Below are 24520 nucleotides of genomic sequence, written 5' to 3' on the forward strand. Positions count from 1 at the left end.
AACAAAAAAGTTGGAAAGAACAAAAGATAATGGGACTGAAAATAGAAAACATAGGCTTTAGTCTCAGGTCCACAACTTTTTAGCTAACCACAAATAAAACTAATTTAATATCCCTGATTCTCATTTTCACTCATTTTAAGATGGGAATGATATAAAATTTTCACTTCCTGCCCCAAAGGGTTGTTATTGTTTGTCTTTCATTCTTGATGAGGACCTTTGAAGAGAACGTGAGAGATGTCATGACTTGCAATGAATTGGATTTAAGTGAGGGAGGGCTATGCAAAGTCACCAGCTTCACTCTCTCCTCCAGAGACATCTGGGTCCAGTGGCAAGATACATATCAGGATGGCCCCTGATGTTTGAGCCAATCAGGGTTAAATTACTTACCCAGGATCACATAGCTAGTAAGTGTCTGGGGTCAGGTTTGAACTCATGTCTCCGTGACTCCAGATCAAGTGCTTTACCAACTGCACCACCTAGCTGCCCATGGGTCATGGTAGGGAATAAATGAGATACTGTAAACAGAACACTCTGTAACTATGCTTTGCTATACAGATATAGGCTGTTATTCTTTTTCAATAAATTGAATGTGTGCATACATTTTAATTTGATATCTTCAATTGTTCAGGGGTTAAAAAAGAAAAAGGGAAATTATGTGTGTGAGAAAAAACAGGCAAGAGAAACAGAAAAAACACCAAGACATGCAAAAATACACATGGAAGAAGATACAAAAACAAACACAGAGAGACCAAAGAGATACAGTGACACAGGCTTTCATAGAAAATCAGCCTCATTTTAAAGCAAGTCAGGACATTGCTGTTTGTATTTTTTACTATTAAATTTTTGCAACTATAGGCATAAATAGTTACCCATTGAAACCTGCTGAACTACTCATATGAAATTAAGTTGATCTTGTATCTGACCCACAGCATAGAGGCTTTGAATCCGGAAACTACATGATCAACTCACTCCTAAAATGATCTTTTGGTTCTAGGCTCAGTTTTCTTCCACCAGTGCAGTAGTTGTAAAAAGGGTTGCTTGTTTATTTGTTTTGTCTACAGCTACATTTAGGAGTTAAAGCTCTTGATTTGAATGCTTAATTTTCCCTAGGACTATTGAGACACACGTTTTAGGAAAGGAACTTTTTTTTGTCTTCTCTTCTACCCATATTAGATATACTTCACACTGTATTTGCAAAATGACCTGAAACTATCCAGTTTTTTTCAAGAGTCCTGGACCTCATTTTCACAGGCAATGGACCTACAGAACTACTATAGGTAGTTGATCTAGTTCACAGTTAATTCAATATTTCATGTTTTATGTCTAATGCTATTTCAATCTGATCCCTCATCTTGAAAGACCAAAGCCAAGATTTCTACTGCATTGGGGGGGGGGGGGCAGAACAATGAGGGTTAAATGACTTGCCCAGGGTCACACATCTAGGAAGTGTCAAGTGTCTGAGGCCAGATTTGAACTCAGGTCCTCCTGAATCCAGGGCTGGTGCTTTATCCACTTCAATACCTAGCTGCCCCCTGCATTTTTTAAATTTAAAAAAATGGAAGGTTCTAACTTAAAAAAGAGAAGGATATGAAACCAGTTACTGTTAAAGTTTTATAAATGAGTCAGATGTTGAAGAAAAACATTCTATTAGTCTTATATTATGCAGGCCTTATCTGAGAATCCCCCTTTTACTTCCTCTTTAGTCTTAAAGTTGTGTACTCAAATGCTCAAAAAGTCTATATAGATAAAGATTAGATATAAACCTCCAGTTGGAAACTGAGAACAAATGTATGGCTATTGAAGCAGAAATCTCTTTAACCATTTATTCAAATAATAAATAGAAATGTTCTTTTTGAATGTTATATACAAATGTACAAAGCCACTATGATATTTACACAGTGATCAAAAATACTAAAAACACATACACGATGCTTCCTCCCCTCCCACCCCAATTCACTCTCCCAATAAATTTCTCCACAAAACCGGAACATTTTGTCCTGTGTCCTGGTACAGCTGAGTGCATTTTTCCCCTCCCCATTTGGTTACCCTTTTCCCCCTAGTACAAAAGATATTTTGTGAGCACTTCAAATAAAGACTATGGTCTTAACAAAAGCTGACCCCTCTTCCCCCTCCCTCCTGAGTCCAGTGCTTGAAAACAATTCCAGTAACTGTGTTTCAGGAAAGACATGTGTGTGCGCACAGCATACAGAAAGGACAGCTAAGAGGAGAGAACAAAGCAGATCATGAATCACCTGTTGTATGTCAACAAAGTAACATATCCGTTAAAGCATTCATTTACCGTAGTCTACTATTTCGGGGGGGGGGAGGTTAGATCCATTTGAATTTCCAGGATCTCCAATGCCGTCCCACCCCCATCTGTCCAGTTTCTGGTGAAAAACAAAATCTAGATGGATCGATCAGATGTAAAGAGATGCAGCACCAGTTATCCCATTAACCCAAGTCTAGCAACAGGCTTCTCAGAAGAGGAAGAAATAAAAATGTCATTCAGTCAGCTTCCAGTTACCCAAGTATCTCTCAGATGCAGACTGCTCCCAGATCTCTCCCAGAAACTACTGACTTAAAATCTGGCTTCAGCACAAGGCTTCAAATGCTCTCCATAAATGTTCCATATGAAACATAAACCGGAATCACAAACCAAACTCCAAGGGTTATGTACAAGATGCACGTTTCTTTTCCCCTCCTAGTTTCTGGTCACTAGCCAAGATGCACTGGGCTGTATAAATGAACCTTTGTGGTGGAGTTTCAAGGCATTTTTTTTTTTTTGGAACCTGCTGATTTTTAACCCCAGAAACAGCAAAAAGGAACAGTGAGTTCCACAGGGCAGGAAGACTGGTGCAGAATGCCAATGCCAAGGGCCAGATATTCAAAAGATGAGGAAAAGGGAATAAATCTATGTCTGGAGAAATGAGTGGGCAGAGTATTGATTCTACTGCCACCTTGGGCTGGAGGAAATGTGTGTGTGTGTGTGTGTGTGTGTGTGTGTGTGTGTGTGTGTGTGTGGTGTATGAATGGTAAGAGGTCTGGTAATGGGGACACAGGATAAGGAAGAACACTGGTGAGATGGAAGTTTCAGTCCTAGCGAGGCATACCTGTGGGCTTTAACCCTCAAATCCCACACTTATTCAGAAGAGGGAAGTAAGGGTAGGATAGAGCATCTATCTCCCTGACACTGCCTCAGAGGGTGCCCAGGTGGGGCAGGGTCTCCAACTTATCAGCCCTGTCTCTGGTGGCAGCTGCATTCTCCACACCCCGTAACCACTCGGTACACTTCCTCACCAGGCCCTCATCCACTGCCTCAGCTTCCTCCTCATATTCTACATCATCATACTTATGGTGCTCATTCAGGAGAGATATCTTCAGCAAGGTCCGTAAGTCCCCACTTCCCAGGTGCCCTCCCCTGGAGGTGGTGGATAGGGGTTGCATGGCACCAGAAAGAAGTTGGGGTTGGGACTGTGTAGGGCGGCGACTAGTGCTCCCAAAGCTGCCGACCGGGGTGCTACCGGCGCCGCTGACGGCAATGCCCTTTCGTTGGCCTGAGGTGGTACCCATGGCTCCAGCCTTGCTCCGGGGGCAAGAGGATAAGAGACGTTTAGTGTCTGCAGCCGGCGAAGGGAAGGGTCTGCGTTGCCGTGCTAGCAACTGCTTCTCCAGGTTGCGCCTCTGGATCACCAGAATTGCCTCTGGGGTCAGGCTCAAAGAGAATCTCACAGCCTCCTCCTCCCCACTGCTGGTGCCAGCCCCTGGCCCTGGCACAGAAGACCCACCAGCTGCCAGGCTCTCACAGGAATGCGCCAGCCCAGGCACAGTGCAGGTGGCAGGGAGCAGCGGGCGGGTTGGTGGGGAGGTGGTAGCTGTGGCGGGAGCTAAGGGTTGCTGAGTGGGGCGCAATGGGGGCTGTGGCTGAGTCCTGCTGGCCGCTGGGCCTGGGGTTCTCCTAGCCAGTTGCCTCTTCAGTGTTGCCGATGGCCAGGAGCTAGAGAGGAGCATCTCTGGCTTTTCTGGGGGCCGTTTCTTCTTTTCACCTCCAGCTGTGGGCGCCAGGGAACCTGGGACCAGAGGGGCATGCATAGCGGTCTTCCTCTGGGTTGCAGGCTTCTTTGGCAGCTCCCGGGAAGCAGTAGCACTGACAGTGGGAGGTGATGGAACCCCGGGGACCTGCTGTTGCTGTTGCTGTTGCTGTTGTTGCTGCTGCTGCTGCTGTTGCTGTTGCTGTTGCTGCTGCTGCTGCTGCTGCTGCTGAATCGGTGGGAAAGGCATGTTTGCTGATGAGGGGCTGCAATGTGAAAAGGAAGGGTCCCTTTTTTCAGTCAGTAGTGCAAAGGAGGAAGAAAGGTCTCTCCGGCCGGATTCTTGTAGTGTCTAGCTGTCCTCTCCATCTGTTGCTGAGACTCTTGCTGGCTCTGTCCTTCCTTCCCTTCCCTCCCTCCCAGCACGTTCCCTCTCTATCCAACAGCAAGATCACAGCTCTTTACATCCTCAGTTACCCAGGGGCGAGCCCAGGTACTGCAAGCAAGAGGTGGAACAGTCCTCCCCGTCAAATCCGTAGTTCCGGAACCTCAGTAGGTGGTAGAAGCTTCAATTCCCGTGGGAAAGCTCAAGCAAGGCATCCGGCAGGCAGTGAGAAAGTGTCGCCTCTCTCTGCCTCACTCGGGCTGAATGAGACGCGCTGGGATGGACTAGGAAGGGGAGGAGGAGGGAGGAGGAGGAGAGAGGGGAGGAGGAAGAGGAACTGGGAAGAGGAGAAGGGAGAAGGGGAGGGGGAGGGAGGAAGAAGAGCTCGGAACACGAGTATTGGTAAAAGGACCAAGCACCCACAAGTCCTGGTGTTGTATTTGGCCGCACACACACATGAACCGAACTGTTGAATGAATACCTGCTACCGGAGATAGTGGGAGAAGGGGTGGATGAGTAGGCTAAAATACAAGTCACAAGCTCCAAGGAGAAAATACTGGGAGACAATGGTCAAGTGCTCTTCACAAGCCCAACTAACGACTAAAGAAAGAAGTGTTAGGGCGGGATGGGAGGAGCAGGGTGACAGCCCTTAGAATGCTGCGCTCTGTTCCTGGGTTCTCCGAATCCTTGTTTTGGAACACGTCCAAGATCTTGCAAGAGGTGGGAGAGGAGGCACTGTCAAATGAGGTTGTCATTGCATCAGAGAGTGCTGTCATTGGGGAAAAAAATAAGGTTATTTTATGGTTTGCAATTTTTTGGAGTAATAACATGGGAGAGGAAATAGTCAATCTGAGTAATTAACCTTTTGATTCCATTTTTATATTCAAATCAAGTCATTCCATTATTTAAATGCATCAGCATCATGGCAAATATATATGTATATATATGTGTGTGTATATATATACTTATATATATGTATATATAGTCAAGTTCTGTTGCCGAGTGATGCAGATAAAGATAGATAAGGCATTTATTAATCACTGTGTACCAGGCTGAGGGGAAAGCACTGATTCGTTGTTGGAGAATCTAGGTTCAAATCCGGGCTCTGTCATTTGCTGTCTGTGTGACCTTAAAGATCAGGACCAGGCCTGACACTAGTAATTCCTTAATAAATGTGGACTGATCAATTGATGGATCTTGCGTAAGTCACTTATCCTCCCCAGGCCTCAGTTTCTTCATCTGTAAAATGAGGGAATTGGACTTACTAACCTCTAAGGTACCTTCCAGCCCTCAATCTGAAATCTTAGCCATATCATGCTTTTATTGAGTGTCTACTATGTGCAGTGAAGTAGACTGAATAGTGAGGGTAACAGAGCCCACAGGGCCACTATAAGGAACTGTAGTTTGTGCAAAAGTGAGTGTTTCACTCTTCTGTTCTCTGTGTACAGAGGTCAGAGATTATAGGTACAGAATGTTGAATATGTGGGCAGACAGAATGTCCAATGGTTTGGTTTAATTATTTGTCTTTGTTAGCAAAAAGGATTTAGTGCAATGGGTGGGGAGGGCACCTATAAGAAAATGACTAAGGGAAAAAGGCATTAATGAGGCTTGTATTGTTGGTTTTGTTAAGTGAGTTATTTTAGGTGGCCTGAATCTGTGATTTCATCAGCTCAGGGGATTCCCAGTATGGAAACTCCCTCCAGCAACACAGATGAACAATTCCTTAGGAGACTTAGGGTTAGACTCAGTGCCTGAAGGGAGCACAGAGGGAGGTTGAGTGCTTTGCCGGTGGCCATGTGACTAATGAGAACCAGAAGTAGGATTTGAACCTAGGCCTTCCCAATGTCAAAGCTCACCCTCTATCCCATACACAATACTACCTCTCAACATTATTGTTTCATGAGATAAAATCTTGCTGAGAGCTTACAGGGCAGTCACAGGGATACAACATATGTGAGAAAACAGGAGAACAATTACTCAGCAGTGTTAACAACTTTAAAATGATAAACAGACAAGGAGAAACCATGTAATTAGGCCATGGGTTAGGAGGCAGTGGTTGGAGAGAACAAGGAGATAGAAATCTATGGCGTGCAGCCATGCCTTGTAATAAAGACAGGTGTGGCTATGACCTGCCCAGGACCTGGCACATCAGAAGGTCTAGCTGTTTGTTGAACAAATAGTGTGTAGCTGATATTGGGTGAGGGGAGATACTATTGAGAGAAGCTGGAGATTTTTAGCTGCCTAATAGCCAACAGTGACAGTGATTAGGATAGAAGTCAATGGATGATGAAGACTCCAAATGAGAAGATGCTTAGAATGGTGGCTTGATGTACTGAAAGTGACAGTGAAGAGAGAGAATTAAGCACCACCTCCACTGCCACCTCCTCCCTTTCCATGTGGGGTGTCAGGTATTACTTTCAGGGGTGAGGGGAGGGATAGCATGCAGCAGTTTCTCTAAGAGAAAGGAGGAAGAGAAAAGAATTTAGAAATAGGTTTAGGACAAAGGGAAATCCGCTCTTAACGAATGGTGGAGGGACAATAGAGGGGAAGGGGGGAATCATCGAGGAGATATTCCAAAGAGGTAGGGACAGCTAGGTGGCACAGTGGATAGAGCACTGGCCCTGAAGTTGGGAGGACCTGAGTTCGAATCTCTCCTCACACACTTACTAGCTGTGTGATCCTGGCCAAATCACTTAACCCCAATTGCCTTAAACATACAGGGCCATCTACAGTTATCTTGATATATATCTTGCCACTGGACCCAGATGACTCTGGAAGAAAGAGTGAGGTTGGTGACTTTGCACAGCTGAGCCTCACTAAAATCCAATTTAGTGCAAGTCATGACATCACCCTGATGTCATGGTCCTCTTCAAAAATGAAGGACAAACAACAACAACAAAGATGTAGAACAAGAGAGAACTGAGGAAGTCTGAAATAATCCAACATCACATATGCCACATTAATAGCTGTCTGTATGTGCATACACACATAATATATGTCTTGTTTAAAAAAGTAAATTGTAAACTAATTAAGTACAGAAGTCACATCGCATACTTAGTATTCATTCTTCAGCGAAACTGAATAAGGAAGGCCAGGAAAATTAGGGACAGGGAAAGTCCTTATAATAAAAGGAAATACATTCCGTTCCACCTGCATTTTTTTTCCTGCATCTCATATATCTTTGTAAGGTTTGGACAAATATGAGGGATTCAGGTAGAAGCCGCAGTAATAGGTTGTAAAAAAGACTAGAACAGAGTAGGAGGCAGAAAGGATTGAGTAGGGTCTCTGAGGAGCCACTGTGATCTGCTGTGAAGTAAATGAGTCACACCCAGCAACCCCCCCACTCTTCTCTTCATCCCCCAGTAGTCACCAGAACTTCAAAGAATCCTTCCTTCCTCCGCACTCAGAAGAGACAGCTACAACTGAAGCATTCAACAGAGGGTCTTGAGCATCTTTAGCAGTTAGGAGGGTTTAGGAGTTCAAGTTGAAGTGAAAGTTTGACAACAGGTCTCTTCTTTGGGCAGTCTGTGCAAAAGGCTTCCTAGAGGTGGCAGTATAAGCCCTTGACCGCTGGTGCTGATACTCAGAACCCTCCCCCCACCCCAGGCCCCTAAACTGCAAAGGGTGAGCTAGCTCTGTAGTAAAAAAACAAACAAACAAACAAAAAGAATCCAGACCAAAATACCAGGGTTTAAAGCTAGGAGCAAACCACTGGAGTTGGGTTTCTTCCTCTCTTTAGCTGCATTTGAATGCAACATGTGATGGGCCCCATTACAGAGACTCACCAGAAGAATGTTCAGATAATAAAATTTGCTTCTTGCAGAGGCTAAGAGGAGAATATAAATGAACTGGAAACAAGAAAGATGGCTGAAACTGACTATTATTCTTGCAGGACTGTGGAGAAGAGCAAATACTATATCCACAAACACCAGAAAAGTAGTAACCATTTCTTTCATTGAAAGGGAGGAAGTAAACAGCCGATACTAGATTACTTTATAATTAGCCTGAGTTTTAGAGCCACATTTTCTGTGGAACTGCTTACGACAAGAACTGACTCTTTAAAATGTTATTCCTTTTTATCCTGAGATTACCAAATTAAATATTTAAATAAAAGGATTTGTTTTCTGTCCAGACCCAACATCTCTTTAGGAAAATCCCAGTGTGGAAATTCCACTTAATGAACTGATCTGAAATTCTTCAGTAATTTATAATCTTACAGAGTATGAGTGATTTGCCCATAGTCAGACAACTAGTAATTTCAGTAGTAAAACTTGAATCCAACTCTCGCCATAACTCCAAGGTCTGCCCATCTATCCATTACACTACACTTCCTCTCATCTAAAAGGTATCATTTGAAAAATAAATTTATTTTTCATTTTGTCCTTAAACTTTTTGATGTTGTATGGGTTTCAAATTTTCCTTCAATAGATAAATTATTTTTAAAATCAGTACAAGTTATTCAGAGATAAGTTTGCATTTTATCACAAATTAAGTTGAGTTTATAATAATAATAATTACTAATAATAGCTAACATTAATATAGCACTAACTATGTGCCAGGCACTGTGCTAGGTGCTTTATAATTTTTATCTCATTTGATCCTCTCAACAACCACTGGAGATAGGTGCTCTTATTATCCTCATTTTTAAGATGAGGAAACTAAGGCAAACAGAGGTTAAGTGACTTGCCCAGAGTCACACAGCTAGTGCATGTCTGAAGCTGGATTTAAACTGAGGGGGAGAGAGGGGATGGGGTGTCTAACTACTGTGCCACATAATTGCACCTCTTGTTCATCCTTCATTACTGAGGTAAGCTTATAAATAAAGAGTTAAAAAAAAAGATTTCCCAGAAGAATCCTAATATAAAAAGATAATTATATATGGAAAGTATCTTACTCCCCCATAAAAAAAAAGAACACTAAAGATCTGGAATTCAGGCAAACTATCTCCATATTCAATCGACACCAAAGAAGAACGTAGTGACTATAAATTGTAATTGCTGGAATTACGAGCTATTCATGCTTCTAGAATGGTGATCCGATTTTTTAGAAAAAGGGCTTTGTATCTAATGATATTGAGGTGCCCCAATTTTTATTACCTATCTCACAAAACAAAACCGTGATGCTAAAGGAAACAATTTTGTGGTTCAATTTGTCATTATTAAACTTCCCTGGAATCCTGGCCACAGTAACCACAGCAGCAGCAGCAGTAGAAGGACAGAGGAGTTCCCGGCTTAAGTAGAGAAGATCAGAGACCAAGCTAAAGACAGAGCCAACGTGTAGGAAAGAAGAGAGACACAAGGCTTCTTCCTGGGGGCAGCTAGGTGGCACAGTAGATAAAGCACTGAGCCCTGGATTCAGGAGGACCTGAGTTCAAATCCAGCCTCAGAGACTTGACACTTAACTAGCTGTGTGACCCTGGGCAAGTCACTTAACCCTCATTGCCCCACCTAAAAAAAAAAGAATTAGTCACAAGGCTTCTTCCCCTAGACCTGGAGTTCTTCACTATTTTGTGTCAGGGAGCCCTCTTTGACAGTCTGGTGAAGCCTATGGATCCCTTCTCAGAATATTGTTTTTAAATGCACAAAATAGAGAGGATTACCCCAAAACACAGTTATATTGACATATTTATCATAATTTATTTTTAAAAAGTTAATGGAGTACAAGTTAAACTTCACCCTGGCCTAGATCTCTCACGGACCACCCAACTCACAGAACTCGTTAAGAGAAAGATTAGAGTTTGCTCCTCCACATTACAATCCTGTTCTTCATTAAAGGTCAAATCCAAGGAAGAAGTTCAGGGGTGAGCCTCAACAATGAGGCTCCAATTGGGTTTCAGGCACCCATGAACACATGAACACATGAAGGATGTGACATCTTATTTAGGAGACAGCATCACTGTAAGAAAAGAGCCCTCACAAATGGCCTACTGGGGCTTTAAAAAAATAATAAACATTTTTATTTAAAGTTTTGATTTCCAAATTCTATGCCTCCTTACAGCACAGTAAAATGCTTTCACAATCATATGCCACAGCTTATTGAGCCATTCTCCAATTAATGGGCATTCCTTTGATTTCCAATTCTTAGCCACCACAAAAAGAGCTGCTATAAATATTTTTGTACAAATAGGTCTTTTTCTCTTTTTGGGGATGTCTTTGGGATATAAATCTAGCAAGTGGTATTGCTGGATCAAAGGGTATGCACAGTTCTATAGCCCTCTGGGCATAATTCCAAATTGCTCTCCATAATGGTTGGATCTGTTCATAATGACACCAACAGTGGATTGGTGTCCCAGTTTTCCCACATCCCTGCTTTTTGAGTGTTGAATACAGAATTTCACACTTGGACCCACAGAATTACCTGTGCTCAAACTCTATATTATACAATTCCCATTTTATGATTTGGAGTGATGGGCTTTGAATTGGGAAGACTCATCTTCTTGAGTTCAGATCTGGCCTCAGAAACTTGCTAACTGTGTGACCCTGGGCAAGTCACTAAATCTTGTTTGCCTCAGTTTCCTCCTCTGTAAAATGAGCTGGAGAAGGAAATGGCAAACCCCTCCAGTATCTTTGCCAAGAAAACCCCAAATGGGGTGACAGAGCCAGACATGACTGAAATGACTGACTCATCAACAACAAGCTTACCTAAAAACGTATGATATTTCTTATTATGGGAGGCAGTGTAGTTTTATAGAAAGAAAACACCACCATTTTTACCGGTGTGACTTTGGGCAAGTCACATATAAGCTCTCTTGGGTCTTGTTTTCTGTAATACAAGAAAAATGGGACTCGGTGATCTCTAAGGCCTCTTTTAGGTCTATGAATCCCAAGTTAGAATCATATACTTGTGGATTAAACAATTTTACACACTGTGTAGATACTCCATATGTAGAATTTAAATCAGAATTTAAACACTGTTTTTAAATTAGAAGGACTCAAACTTTTCTCATTGAACCATGAGTTTGGACACACTTGACCAAAATTTTTTCACTTATTGGTGGGTCATCTTTAAAGTTCCCTAGGTAAAAAAGAGAACTGGTTGTGTAGCTCAGCAGAAAAAGAATACTTTACTAAAAATAACTAAGCCTAGTATTTTTTTATTTAAATGTATTTAAATTTTTAAATACTTGTTGTTTTTACATATCCCAATATAATCATTTTTCTACATATCCCAATATAATGCTTCTTCCTCCTCTTCCCTGAGTGACTATAATAATAAAGAGTTAACATTTATATAACACCTACTATGTATCAGGTACTGTGCTAAGCAATTTACAAATATTGCAAGAATTGGGGCAGCTAGGTGGCACAGTGGATAAAGCACTGGCCCTAGATTCAGGAGGACTTGAGTTCAAATCCAGCCTCAGACACTTGACACCTACTAGCTGTGTGACCCTGAGCAAGTCACTTAACCCTCATTGTCTGGGGAAAAAATAAAAGCAAAAATTATAAAATTACAAATAGTATCTCATTTGATTTTCACAACAACCCTAGGAGGTTGTTGTTATACCCATATAATCCATTTTATAGTTGAGGAAAGTGAGGCAGAGATTAAATGACTTACTAGTGTCTAAAGCTGTATTTTAACTCAGATCTTCCTTACTCCAGGCCCAGTGCTCTAGCCACCGTCCCACCTAGCTGCCTCAACTATCCCTTATGACAAATAAAGGGGGAAAAGTTCAGCAAAACAAATAACACATATACCCCAAGTTTGACATTATGTGTCTTTGTAACACCCACCCTCCCTTTCCTATCTATGGAATGATGGGAGAAATTACAGTTAGAATTTATATAGCTCCCATTTTACTGAAAATCTCAAAGTCCTTTGAACATCCATTAAATCATTTTCCGTCAAATGGTCACTGTGGAGGGGCAGCGACCGGTAGAATCAGCCTAACTTCTAGTATGGATGGACTTTGTGTTGTAAAAGACATTTAATCTCAAAGTTGTAGCCTACTGAGATGGCAAAGGAAACTAGCCTTGAAAATTTTTTTCTCACCTGAAGATGGAATGTGCTTCTAAATGAGCTTAGAAAAAAAGAAAATAAAATCTTGAGCCTGTAAGTGGCAATGAGGAAATGGGTACTGAGAGCAATGAATGAAACTGGGAAGATTTCATTTCCCCGGTGCTTCATCGCATACAATTACTAATCGGTAAATATTAATTCAAGTAAAGTATTTTACTTTTAATTGGGCCACTCCTGAGGAAGTTCGATTCACTCCAGAAGTCAAACACAAATACCAAATGCTTTGTCCAAGAAAGGTTCATAGTGTTTAACAGTAGAAAACAATATAGCTTTTAAATAACCCTTTAAGGAATGTACTTGATTGTAAAAAGAACTTGATACTGGGAAAAAGAGAGATTTTTGTGGAAGCTGCTAATATGTGATGCTAAAGGCTCTGAGAACAATAGCTTGCATTTATATAGTGATTAAAGGTTTGCAACAGGATTTCTGCTGTTATTATGCCCATTTTGCACATGAAGAAACTGAAGCTGAGCTAATTTAAGGGACTTGTCCAGGGTCATACAGCTAAGTGTCTGAAACAGTTCTGACCTGACTCCAAGATCAGCGTTCTATCTAGCTGTCTAATGATGATCAGGTAAGGTCGCTCACTGGTTGTTTTCATCAACCTTCTCTACAGAGAGGCAGTTAGGTGGTTAAGTGACTAGAGTGCTGGGCCTGGAGTCAGGAAAACCTGAGTTCAAATATGGTCTTAGACACTGTGTGACTCTGGGCAAGTCACTTAACTCCTGTTTGCCTTAATCCACTGCAGAAAGGAACAACAAATCACTTTGGTATCTTTGCCAAGAAAACCCCACAGACAGTATGGTCTATGGAATCAGGAAGAGTCATACATGACTGAACAATAACAACTCCACAAAGAATAATAGTACCATAAAATTTTATAGTTGGAAGGTGGTACAGTAGTTTGTTCTTGTTCATTTTTTGTGTCCAACTCTTCATGACCCCATATGGAATCTTCTTGCCAGAGATACTGAAGTGCTTCGCCATTTCCTTCTCCAGCTCATGTGACAGATGAGGAAACTGAGGTACACAGGGTAAAGTGACTTGCCCAGGGTCACACAGTTATTAAGTGTCTGAGGCCAGATTTTATTTATTTATTTATTTTTAGCGAGGCAATTGGGGTTAAGTGACTTGCCCAGGGTCACACAGCTAGTAAGTGTTAAGTGTCTGAGGCCGGATTTGAACTCAGGTACTCCTGACTCCAGGGCCGGTGCTCTATCCACTGCGCCACCTAGCTGCCCCCTGAGGCCAGATTTTAATTCAGGAAGAGATGAGTCTTCCTGACTGCAGGTCAGATAATCTAGTCCAACTCCTTTACGGACTGAGGAAACAAGCCTAGAGAAATGAAGTGACTGCCCAAATGATACAAGTAGTAAGCAACAAAGAGGATTACAATCCAGCCATCCGAACCCAAATCCAGAGTCACATTGTAGGGATTTAGCATTATTTAATTCAATAAGTATTTATAACTATTTATAAACATTTGAAGAATTTAGCAATAACAAGTAATTAGTAATTGCTTGTGTAGTTAGTAATTGCATATGCACAATTGCTTTAAAAAGCTGTTTTTTTCACTTTTTAAGGATATATTTTAAATATGTCTTTACAAATGCTGCATACCTTGCTTGCCTACACACACAAACCTTTGTTTTTGTTTTTTGGGTTTTTTTGCGGGACAATGAGGGTTAAGTGACTTGCCCGGGGTCACAAAGCTAGTAAGTATCAAGTGTCTGAGTCCAGATTTGAACTCAGGTCCTCCTGAATCCAGGGCTGGTGCTTTATCCACTGTACCGCCTAGCTGCCCTCCCCTCCCCCCCCCAAACCTTTGATTGATTAATGATAGCAGAAGAGGCTGAAAAGAGATTTTTAAGCTTTAGAAAATAAGAGAACTCACTTTTATAGAGTGCTTAACAATTTATAAAATGCCTTCCTTTACAAACCAGTAAGGTTCATGTTGCAAATATTGTCCCATTTTTCAGATGAAGAAACAGGGTTCAGAGAATCGTGACATTCCCAATCACAGGAGTAGTGGCAGAATCAGTATCTGAATACAGATGTTTTCACCTAATGCTACCTCTCAAATCATTATGTTTATATTTATTATTATTATTATTATTTGTTCAGCCATTTGGGTAGTGCCCAACTCTTCATGACCCTATTTGGGGTTTTCTTGGCAAAGGTACTAGAGTGGTCTGTCATTTCCTTCTCCAGCTCATTTTACAGAGGAAACTGAGGCAAACAGGGTTAAGTGACTTACCCAGGGTCACATAGCTAGAAAGTATCTGAGGCCAGATTTGATTTCAGGTCTTCCTGACTCCAGGCTTGATGCTCTATCTACTGGGCTACCTAACTGCCCTTTTGTTATTTTTAGTTACCTGCATTTCTACAACTGTATTTCTATGAGCAATATGAAAAACTATCCCCCAAGGAATAAAAATTTGGTTTCCTCAGAGTTCAGACTCATTTAGCACTCCTTTTGAGTTATTTGTTGGCATTCATGTTATATGCAGAAATGAATGCTTTACTTTTACGTACTTGGAAAAATCCCTCATTTTGTTAGCACATGGATCTAAACTATTTTCATTATAATCTGAGAAAATTTTTAAAGTGTCTCTTGAGGGAAAATACTTGAATTTGTCAAAGGCTCTTGGGACTGACTCCAGGCTACCTAAACTAGTTTGTTTCAGACAGATTCCAACCCCTTCCTGAACCTCTGACTGCTGAATAAACCTCTCTGCCCAAACCCTCATTCCCATCCACTTCTATGTTTCTCTGACAGTATCCCACTTCACATCTGCCTACCCCTTCCACTGAGCTCTCTGGAACTCCTATTCCATAACTAACAAACTTCTTTCATTTTAGACCTCTTCCCATCCAGCACTCACTGAGACATGGTTTTCCCCAGTGACATGCCATCCTTGTCCACTCTTTCAAGAGCTGGTTGCACTTTCTCTTGTACCCCACTACTCACTGGTCGTGGTTGGGGAGCTACGAGATTCCTTACTCTCCATTGCTGCTTCTAGGCTCTCCCTTAACTATCATCACTCAGTAACCTTTCCTCCTTTGAAGTTCACTATCTAAAATTTTCACCCAAACTCAATTCCAGTTGCCTCCTTCTCTACCCCAATTTCTTCCCTCGTACTAGTGACAAGTCAGTAAAAATGGAATGAAAGGACTTACCTTTGTATATGCTGATGATCAGGACTTCAACATACATGCTGATATTCCCTCAAATGCCCTAACTTCCCACTTCCTCAATCTACTCAATTCCATGAGAGATTCCTTCATCCCACCTAAGCCAAACAAAGGAATGGGCAGACCTTTGATCTTGCCATTACCCACAAGGTTTCTACTCTCCTGTTCAAGAACTTTGAAATTCCTTTTTTCCAATATTTTATCATGCCATCTGTCACTTTTACTAACGCTAACCCTATTCTTTGTCCTCACCATGACACCAACCCCTCTACTTCTCAGTACTTTCCTAGGATGTCACCTCTGCTCTTGCTATTCCCCCTTTGCTTCTTGATTTCCACCCCTTGGTGAACCAACTCAACTCTTCACTATTCTCTACTCTTAAGTCACTTGTCCTTTTGTCCTCTCTCCAATCATGCCTCTACAAATCCCAATCCTGGATTATTCCTACCTTCTATCTCTTACACTTCTACTTACATGCTGCTGAACCAAGCCAGAGGAAGTCACAGAAGTGTGTTTACTGGGTTGATAACAAATGCATGTTAAGTAATTGTAACTGGAAGCAAAGCAATCCTCTTATTCCCTATTCAGTACTCGATCACACTCATAACAGGTTATTGCAAACCTCTTCTCTCAAGACTTCACCCATCCATCCATCCTCAGTCTCTCAAGTGCTTCTGTGGTCAACTTGGTTGCAACTTGAATTGCTTTGAGACACAGGGATAGAGAAAGAACCTGTGATGTCATTGACACAGGGAATTTCTGGACAAGGAAGCCCCGTCAATGATCTAGCTCATACCAGCTCTGATTGTTAAATTTTCAGTGTAAGCATTTCCACCTCAGCAAAGCTACAAATCAGCATTTGTTTATTGTTTTATTGACAGTCTAGACTTAAGTGATGGGGAAAATGTTAATGGTATAAACTTAAAAGTGCTTCGTGATTTTAGGGAGCCAGTTCTTAAACATGTATCAGCCCAGCCTTGAAGCCAAGTCAGTACCTTCTTTGTAATTTATAGTCTTGGAGAGTCAAGTAAAGCAACTAGAGGTAAAGTGACTTGCCCAACATCCCACAGCCAGTACATGCCAGAGAGAGGATTACAGCTCAGGGCTTCCTGGCTTTGAGGCCACTACACTGGTAGTTCCTATTTAGTGGTTCACAGACTTGTTAGGGGTTCATTATGATGGTCCAAGGGGTTTGGCCTAAAAACATTTGTTAATGATGCAATACAAAAAATTGTAGAGAATATCATGAGTAGAATATTCGATTACCTTGGGGTTCACAACCCATTTTTTGGTGTTGTTGCTGTTGTTGAAAGAGGTTGGAGGAATAAAAACACACTGGGAATAACCACACTATACCATGACGCCTCTCTGCTTTAATAACAGTTCCAGGTGGGAGTCTACATCTGACCTGTGAATATAAAAAATCAGAATGCTAGAAGGAACCATTGAGACAATCGACTGGCCCTCTCATTCTAGGGATAAGGAAACTAGAGATTTATAGAAATGAAGCAACTTGCCCAAGCTCATATAGCAAATTAGTATCAGAACTAGGAGTAAAGCCAGCTAAATCATTAGTATATGCAGAAGCAGATTTTTCTATTCCATCTCACAGGTTCTTGACCAATCAGCAGAAAGAGAATGGTGTATCCCCCAGCCGAAAGGAGCGACTTTTTTCACTTTATCTTCAATAATGAGCTCTACCCAGGGCGGCTAGGTGTCCCAGTAGATAGAGCACCGGCCCTGGAGTCAGGAGGACCTGAGTTCAAATCCAACCTCAGACACTTAACACTTACTAGCTGTATGACCCTGGGCAAGTCACTTAACCCCAATTGCCTCACCCAAAAAAAACAAAAACAAAAACAAATGAGCTCTACCCATCAGTGCCACAAATCTAGGGTCAAAATGACTATGAGAGATACCAAGTACCTCTAGGTGGTTACTAACCCAGAGCACCAGAGGTTCCATGATGACTAAATCCATTTAATCTTTTGCAGTCCTTGTTTAGCCTTCTGATTTAGAGAGCAGAGGGGGCCCAGAAACTACTGAAAGAGGAATTCTAGCTCTAACATTTGCCCAACTTCCTTCAACTTTCTATAACCATTGTGTAAAATGGGCAGTCTGAATGAGGTGGTAGAATCTATGTCAGAGGTGGCAGGTTTCCTCAATTTCTTCTGAAAAAAAAAAATGTTCTCAGAGGATCCTCCCAGAGAAGCATATTAATATGTTAATTATGTATTATTGCTTATATACAATATGTAATTATATAATACATGAACATATAATTATATGTAAATTACATTACAATTTACACTTGTATAGAGGTCTTTATAATTATGAAATTCTTTAAACAAGCATGAGTACTTATTAAACATTGATTAGATACAAAGCCCTGTGCTGCAGGCTGGTGAAATAAATATGAAATAAAAAATAGCTCTTTGTCCTCCAAGAGCTATGGTGGTTCCTGACCTGAGATCAGTGGACTTTTAAAAATATTTTGTTAACAGTATTTAAATATAATTGGGTTTTTTTGGTAATCCTATGTAATAATATATATTTTAAATAGCCAGTATTTATGTAGCACTTTATAAACATTATTACATTTGATCCTCACAACAACCTGGGGAGGGAAATACTACTGTTTCCATTTTATAGATGAGGAAACTGAGTCAGAGGTTAAGTGACTTGTCTAGAGTCACACAGCTAATAAGTGTCTGAGGCCATATTTGAACTCAGGTCTTTCTTACTCCAAGTCCAACACTCTTACCAATGTTCCACTTAGCTGCCTACAATGTACTTTACTTTATGCATTTAAAAACATTTTTCTAAGGAAAGATATATATGCCAAAAGGATCCATAACACACACACTCACACACACACACTTTGGGGGGGGGGGGGACAATTGGGGTTAAGTGACTTGCCCAAGGTCACACAGCTAGTGTCAATTGTCTGAAGCCAGATTTGAATTTAGGTCCTCCTGAATCCAGGGTGAGTGCTTTATCCACTGAACCTTGCTGACCCCCCATACACAAACTCTTAAGAATTCTTATCTAGCAGGAAAAGATAAGACCACATTTATCCACTAGGGGGTGGGACTAACCAAGGCCATAGCCCTATTCAATGAGAAGTCAAATGGTATCAGCACTCTGCCCTCTGAAGCACATAGGTCTGGCTAACTTTTTCCCCTTGCTCTGTCCTCGTGGTCAGTTGGCAACATTGCTGATCTCTTTAGTCTACAACTCAGCAGTTCTTAAAATTTTAGATCTCAGAACCCCTTTGCACTCTTAAAAACTGAGAACCTGTAAGAGCTTTTGTTGATAGGGGGTGATTTATCAATATTTACTGTATTAGAAACGAAAATGTCAGGGTCAGCTAGGTGGTGCAGTGGATAGAGCACTGGCCCTAGATTCAGGAGGACCTGAGTTCAAATCTGACATCAGACACTTGACACTAGCTGTGTGACCCTGGGCAACTCACTTAACCCCAATTGCCTCACAAAAAAAAAAAGAAAGAAATGAAAATGTCAACATTATTATGAAAACAACTTTAACTTTGCTGACCCCCTGAAAGCATCTCAGGAATCCAGACCACACATTGAGAACTGCTGATCTAAGAAGGTCAAGGTATTTGTGAATATATGCAATTAGACTCTGGCTCAGCCCCCATTCACTAATGAAAAAAACTACTCCTTTTCCTATTCCTGTATTGCTTCAATGGAGTTTAATCATATAAGAACTGTGTCTACCTGTGTGTGTATACACACACACATACACATACACACATATATGATAAAGGTAGAGAAATAGATATGTGTCTGTTTATATATGCATATCAGAGAGATAGATATATCTTTATAATAACAGGAAAAGGAATAATGCCACATACATTAAATATAGTGTGGATTAAGTACCCATGGCTTCTTAATGACCAGGCAGCCTAAACTCCTTCTTTTTGGAGCGTGCAGGTAATTTTAAGGTTTTGTTTGTTTGTTTGTTTTGTGAGGCAATTGGGGTTAAGTGACTTGCCCAGGGTCACACAGCTAGTGTCAAGTGTCTGAGGCCGCATTTGAACTCAGGTCCTCCTGACTCCAGGGCCAGTGCTCTATCCATTGCTCCATCTAGCTGCCCCTAGGTAATTTTAATAAACAACCAGGAGTACCAGGAACACAATTTGGGTGCTCAGATTCAAGCCTCCCTTTTGTCTGCAAGCAAGACCAAAATACAGGAATGCAAATACACAAAGCTCAGATACTCGGATTCAAACCTTCTTCAAGTAGCTCAGGTGCAGGCCCAGTGGTGATCTGATCAAACAAGAATTCCTCCCTCCGGGAGAGCCTGACAGCACCTATTCCTCTGCTGTAGCCGTGCCTCTGGCTTCCTACTGCTACATACGTGCACTAGGGAACAGAGTGTCACTATGAAAGGCTTATCAAAGGAAAAGAGCTGCAGAGTTGCCTTGAAGAAAGCTTCCAGCTGATGGGTGATTTTTGTCTCTTCCTGGCTTCCTCCTGGAAAAGCTTTTACTGACACTGATACAATTTGGCTTAGCCATTCTGGACAGCAATTTATAACTATGCCCAAATCAAGTAAATCAACAAGTATTTATTAAGTCCCTACTATGTGCAACGCACTATGCTAAGCACTGGGGTTACAAGGCAGGCAAAATGAAACATCAGACCTTGCTCTTAAGGAGCTCACAGTTTAATGGAGGCGATATCATACAAATAATTATGTACAAACAAAATACAGACAGGATAATAAACTGGAGTTGATCATAGAGGAAAGGCACCAGCATTAATCAATATCAATCGATAAACATTTATTAAATAAGTGCCTACTATGTGCCAGGCACTGTGCTTAGAGCTGGAGATACCAATGAGGCAAAAAAGTCCCTTTCCTCAAGGAGCTTAGAATCTAATGGGCGAGGCAACATGCAAACAAATACATAAAGAAGCAGCTTTCTAAAGCTTCTTGTAAAAGTTAAGGTTTTAGCTGGGACTCAAAGGAATGCAGGCAAGAGAAAAATTTACTAAACTATGCATGCCTTTTAACTCAGAAAAAGGTCTATACCCTAAAGAAATCAAAGAAAGAGAAAAAGGACCCATATATACAAAAAATATTTACAATAGTTCTTTTGGAGATGACAAAGAACTGGAAACCAAGGAGGTACCCATCAATTGAGGGAAAGGCTGAGCAAATCATGGCACATGAACATACTAGACTATTACTGTGGCATAAGAAAAGATGAACAGCAGTTTCAGAAAATACTGGCAAGACTGATGAAAGTGAAATGAGCAGAACCAGGGCAATTTCCCTACAATACTGTAAAAACAACCTTGAAAAACATAATAACTACAATCAATGAAATGGCCAACCATGATTCCAGAGGATGAAGAAGGCCATCCACTTCCAGGTGAATCTTCATCCTAATAACTCTGGCTCTTTCTTGGAGGGTGGGGTTGTCAGGAAGAAATCTGTAGACACACTTTTTTCTTTCCTATACCCCCACGCTCCCTGGATCCCCTTCCCTGCATTGTCCTGGGCCATGAAATGCTATACACTCATACAGGGGATATCAGGAACTGTACTGTAGTATGCAAATGTGCTATTCATTGACAAGAGAACAATTTGTTATATAAATCTCCCAGCTCTTTTCCCATTTTTCATCTGTTTATAGTCTTCTAGCTTCTTCGTTAAAAGCTCTCAGGATGGTTTGGCTTAATTGGGAGTCATATCAAGTTTTCTGTAAACTCATTTTCCCCACTACTCCTCCTCAATGTTTTTAAAACCATATAGACCACATTCTTTCCCTGTATTCCCTCATAAGATTTTCTAAATAAGCTTCGCTTCTAAATAGGTGTTACCCTTTGCCATCTCTCCACTTAGCAAGGGAACCAATATCAAGGCCTTTTGGTCTCCCCGTTGTGGTGATTGCTTTATGTCTGCTAAGTTTCTGGTGAAAGCCCAAGGGAGTTGTTCTTTTATCCATTTTTCAATTGAAGGATTCAATGACTAGTTTAAATAAAACAGATTGGAGATGTCTTTACTGATCTTTTCATTTTAATTCATTTAATTTGATGTTGTTTTGATCTTTGCTTTAACAAGTTGACAGTCTAACCCTACAGAGAACTTGGAAAAGCCTCCCAAATTGCTACCTACTAATTTCTAGACTATTATAATCTTTGTGATATTCAGTACTAGTCATACCTAGAACCTTCCAGTTCTTTTCTTGAAGAGATCATTCACATGTAGACTTAAGACTTCTTTCTATATAGTTAAGTCTTTATCTTCATTCATTTCTTAATCAGGAGGCATACATGTTTCAACACATTTTTTTACATTTGGATTGATGTCATCAACTATTAAGTATATGTTGATTTAATTTGGAGGGTCTTATTGAGCTCAATATATTTACCTACTCTTCCTCTGAAACAGATGTTGGCACACAAGCTGTATTTATATTCAGAATAGTCTTTTGGCTTGCTTTCATCAGGAGTACTACAAGATGAGATAACCAAGAATTCCATGAAATTGTTCTTGTTGCATTAATATTCGTGACAAAATTAACTCCACCAACTTCTTTATTTGCATCTCTGGATAAAACCTATGAGTTATTCTTTCACTTGAGTGCAGCTTTTGTCTGCTTTCATTTATAATAAAAATGTCAATGTTGATAGATTCTGTTCCTCCGATCAACTCATTTTTTTTTTTAATTTTTTTTTTTAAGTGAGGCAATTGGAGTTAAGTGACCTGCCCAGGGTCACACAGCTAGTAAGTGTTATGTGTCTGAGGCCGGATTTGAACTCAGGTACTCCTGACTCCAGGGCTGGTGCTCTATCCACTCCGCCACCTAGCTGCCCCTCAACTCATTTCTTGGTGGACAAATCCTAAATTTAGAATACCAGTATTTCTAGATAGTCTTAAAACTGATTTTTAGCATCTTCTGGTGTTTTGGGATCAGAGGTTCACAGATATAAAGCCAGTAGGGCCCGTAGAGGTCTTAGTCTAATTCTCCTATTTTTCAGATGAGGAGACTGAGGCTGAGAGATTGTGACTTGCCCAGTAAAAGAGCAAGCATTTGAGGCAAGTTTCAAATTCGTTTCTCTTTCGAATTCCAGAATTCTTATCCACATTGTGCTGATTCTTAAGACAGTCATCATCACCATCACTGAAATCAGCTGCAAAGCAACTCTAGAATGCCCTAGGGTTTTGCAACGTGCCTTTTGCCAACATTTTTATCAATAACTTGGATAAAATAGATGACATACTCACCAAATCTGTAGACAACACAATGCTTGGTAGGGACAGCTAACATACTGGATGACAAAGTCAGGATTCAAAAAGATCTTAATAGGCCACTACATTGGGCCAGAACTAATAAAATGAAACTTAATAAGGATAAGTGTAAAATCTTTGCCTTAAAAAACTTAAATTTCGGGGCAGCTAGGTGGCGCAGTGGATAGAGCACCGGCCCTGGAGTCAGGAATACCTGAGTTCAAATCCGGCCTCAAACTCTTAACACTTACTAGCTGTGTGACCCTGGGCAAGTCACTTAACCCCAATTGCCTCACCAAAAAAAAAAAAAAAAATTAAATTTCACAAGGGCATGATAGAGGAGGAATAGAATTTGCCTAAGAAAAGATTTGGGGATTTTAGGGAAAAGCATATTCAATATGAATTGAAAGGATATTGTGGCAGTCCAGAAAGCTAATGCTACATTAAGAGGGGCATAACTTTTAGGAATAAGATGGTCCCATTGAACTCTGTCTTGGCCTAAAAAAACCCTCTGTAGTATTATGTTCTGTTCTAAGCATCCTGTCATAGGAAGAAGACTGGAGGAACATAATCAGGTTAGCGAAAGGCCTCAAGTTCATGCTATTTGAGTATCAGTTGAAAGAACTGGGGGCATTTAGCCTGGAGAAGACTTGGGGCATAGAAGAGACATACTAGCTTTCTTCAGGTGTTGATTAGGAGTTGTTCTATGAAAGAGACTTGTTTGGTTTAGTGCTAGAGAACAGAAGAAAGGAGGAGTGGGTTAAAGTTGCAAATTTAGGCTTGAGGGAAGGAACAACTTCCTAACAATTAGAGTAATCCCAATATTTAATGGCCTGCCTTACAAGAAAACTGGTTTCCTGCCCCTGACTAAGCCAAGGCTCAATGGCCACCTGTCAAGTATGTGGGGTAGATAGTATTATTTTTTACATGTGAATTGGACTAGATGGACTCTGCTATCCCTTGAAACTCTGAAATGGAGAGATTCATGAATTATAATAATGCTTTTGGTTTTTGTTTTGTGTGGGGCAATGAGGGTTAAGTGACTTACCCAGGGTCACACAGCTAGTAAGTGTTAAGTGTCTGAGGCCGGATTTGAACTCAGGTATTCCTGACTCCAGGGCTGGTGCTCTATTCACTGCGCCACCTAGCTACCCCATAATAATGCTTTAATAATAATAATAATAATCCAAAGAAAGCCTGAGAGGTTTTAGTCAAATGCATCTTTTTAAATTAAATGTTGATATGTCATTTGTAGCACATAGTAGGCACTTAGTAAAGTACTTACTACTATATTCCTGGTACAACAGTTTCTTCTCAAAATCAGGAACTATTTCATCATTCTTTGTATCTCGAACACAGTGCCTGTCACCTAACAGAGCTTAAGAAGTGCCTGATGATCAATTGTTTTATATAACAAGATGTTCTTAACTGAGGTCAGTCAATTTGTTTGTAAAAATATTTTAAAAACTGTATTTCGATATAATTATTTTTCTTTTGTAATTCTACCTATTTTATACACTAAAAAACATTACTCTGAGAAGAGGTTCACAGGGTTTAGCAGACTGCCAAAGGGGTGCACATACAAAAAAAAAAATAGATTAAGAACAGACCTAATCTA

General features: G+C 40.8%; 1 protein-coding gene across 1 annotated transcript; it reads right to left on the bottom strand.

The window, feature by feature from the left end:
* Positions 1-1567: 1567 nt before the first annotated feature.
* Positions 1568-4722, bottom strand: PRR18 (proline rich 18). The gene has a single exon (XM_043964648.1). It carries the CDS (start codon positions 4276-4278, stop codon positions 3196-3198), a length of 1083 nt encoding a protein of 360 aa, XP_043820583.1. The 5' UTR covers positions 4279-4722; the 3' UTR covers positions 1568-3195.
* Positions 4723-24520: the final 19798 nt, after the last annotated feature.

Source organism: Dromiciops gliroides, chromosome 4 (assembly GCF_019393635.1).
Source record: "Dromiciops gliroides isolate mDroGli1 chromosome 4, mDroGli1.pri, whole genome shotgun sequence".
NCBI lineage: Eukaryota > Metazoa > Chordata > Mammalia > Microbiotheria > Microbiotheriidae > Dromiciops > Dromiciops gliroides.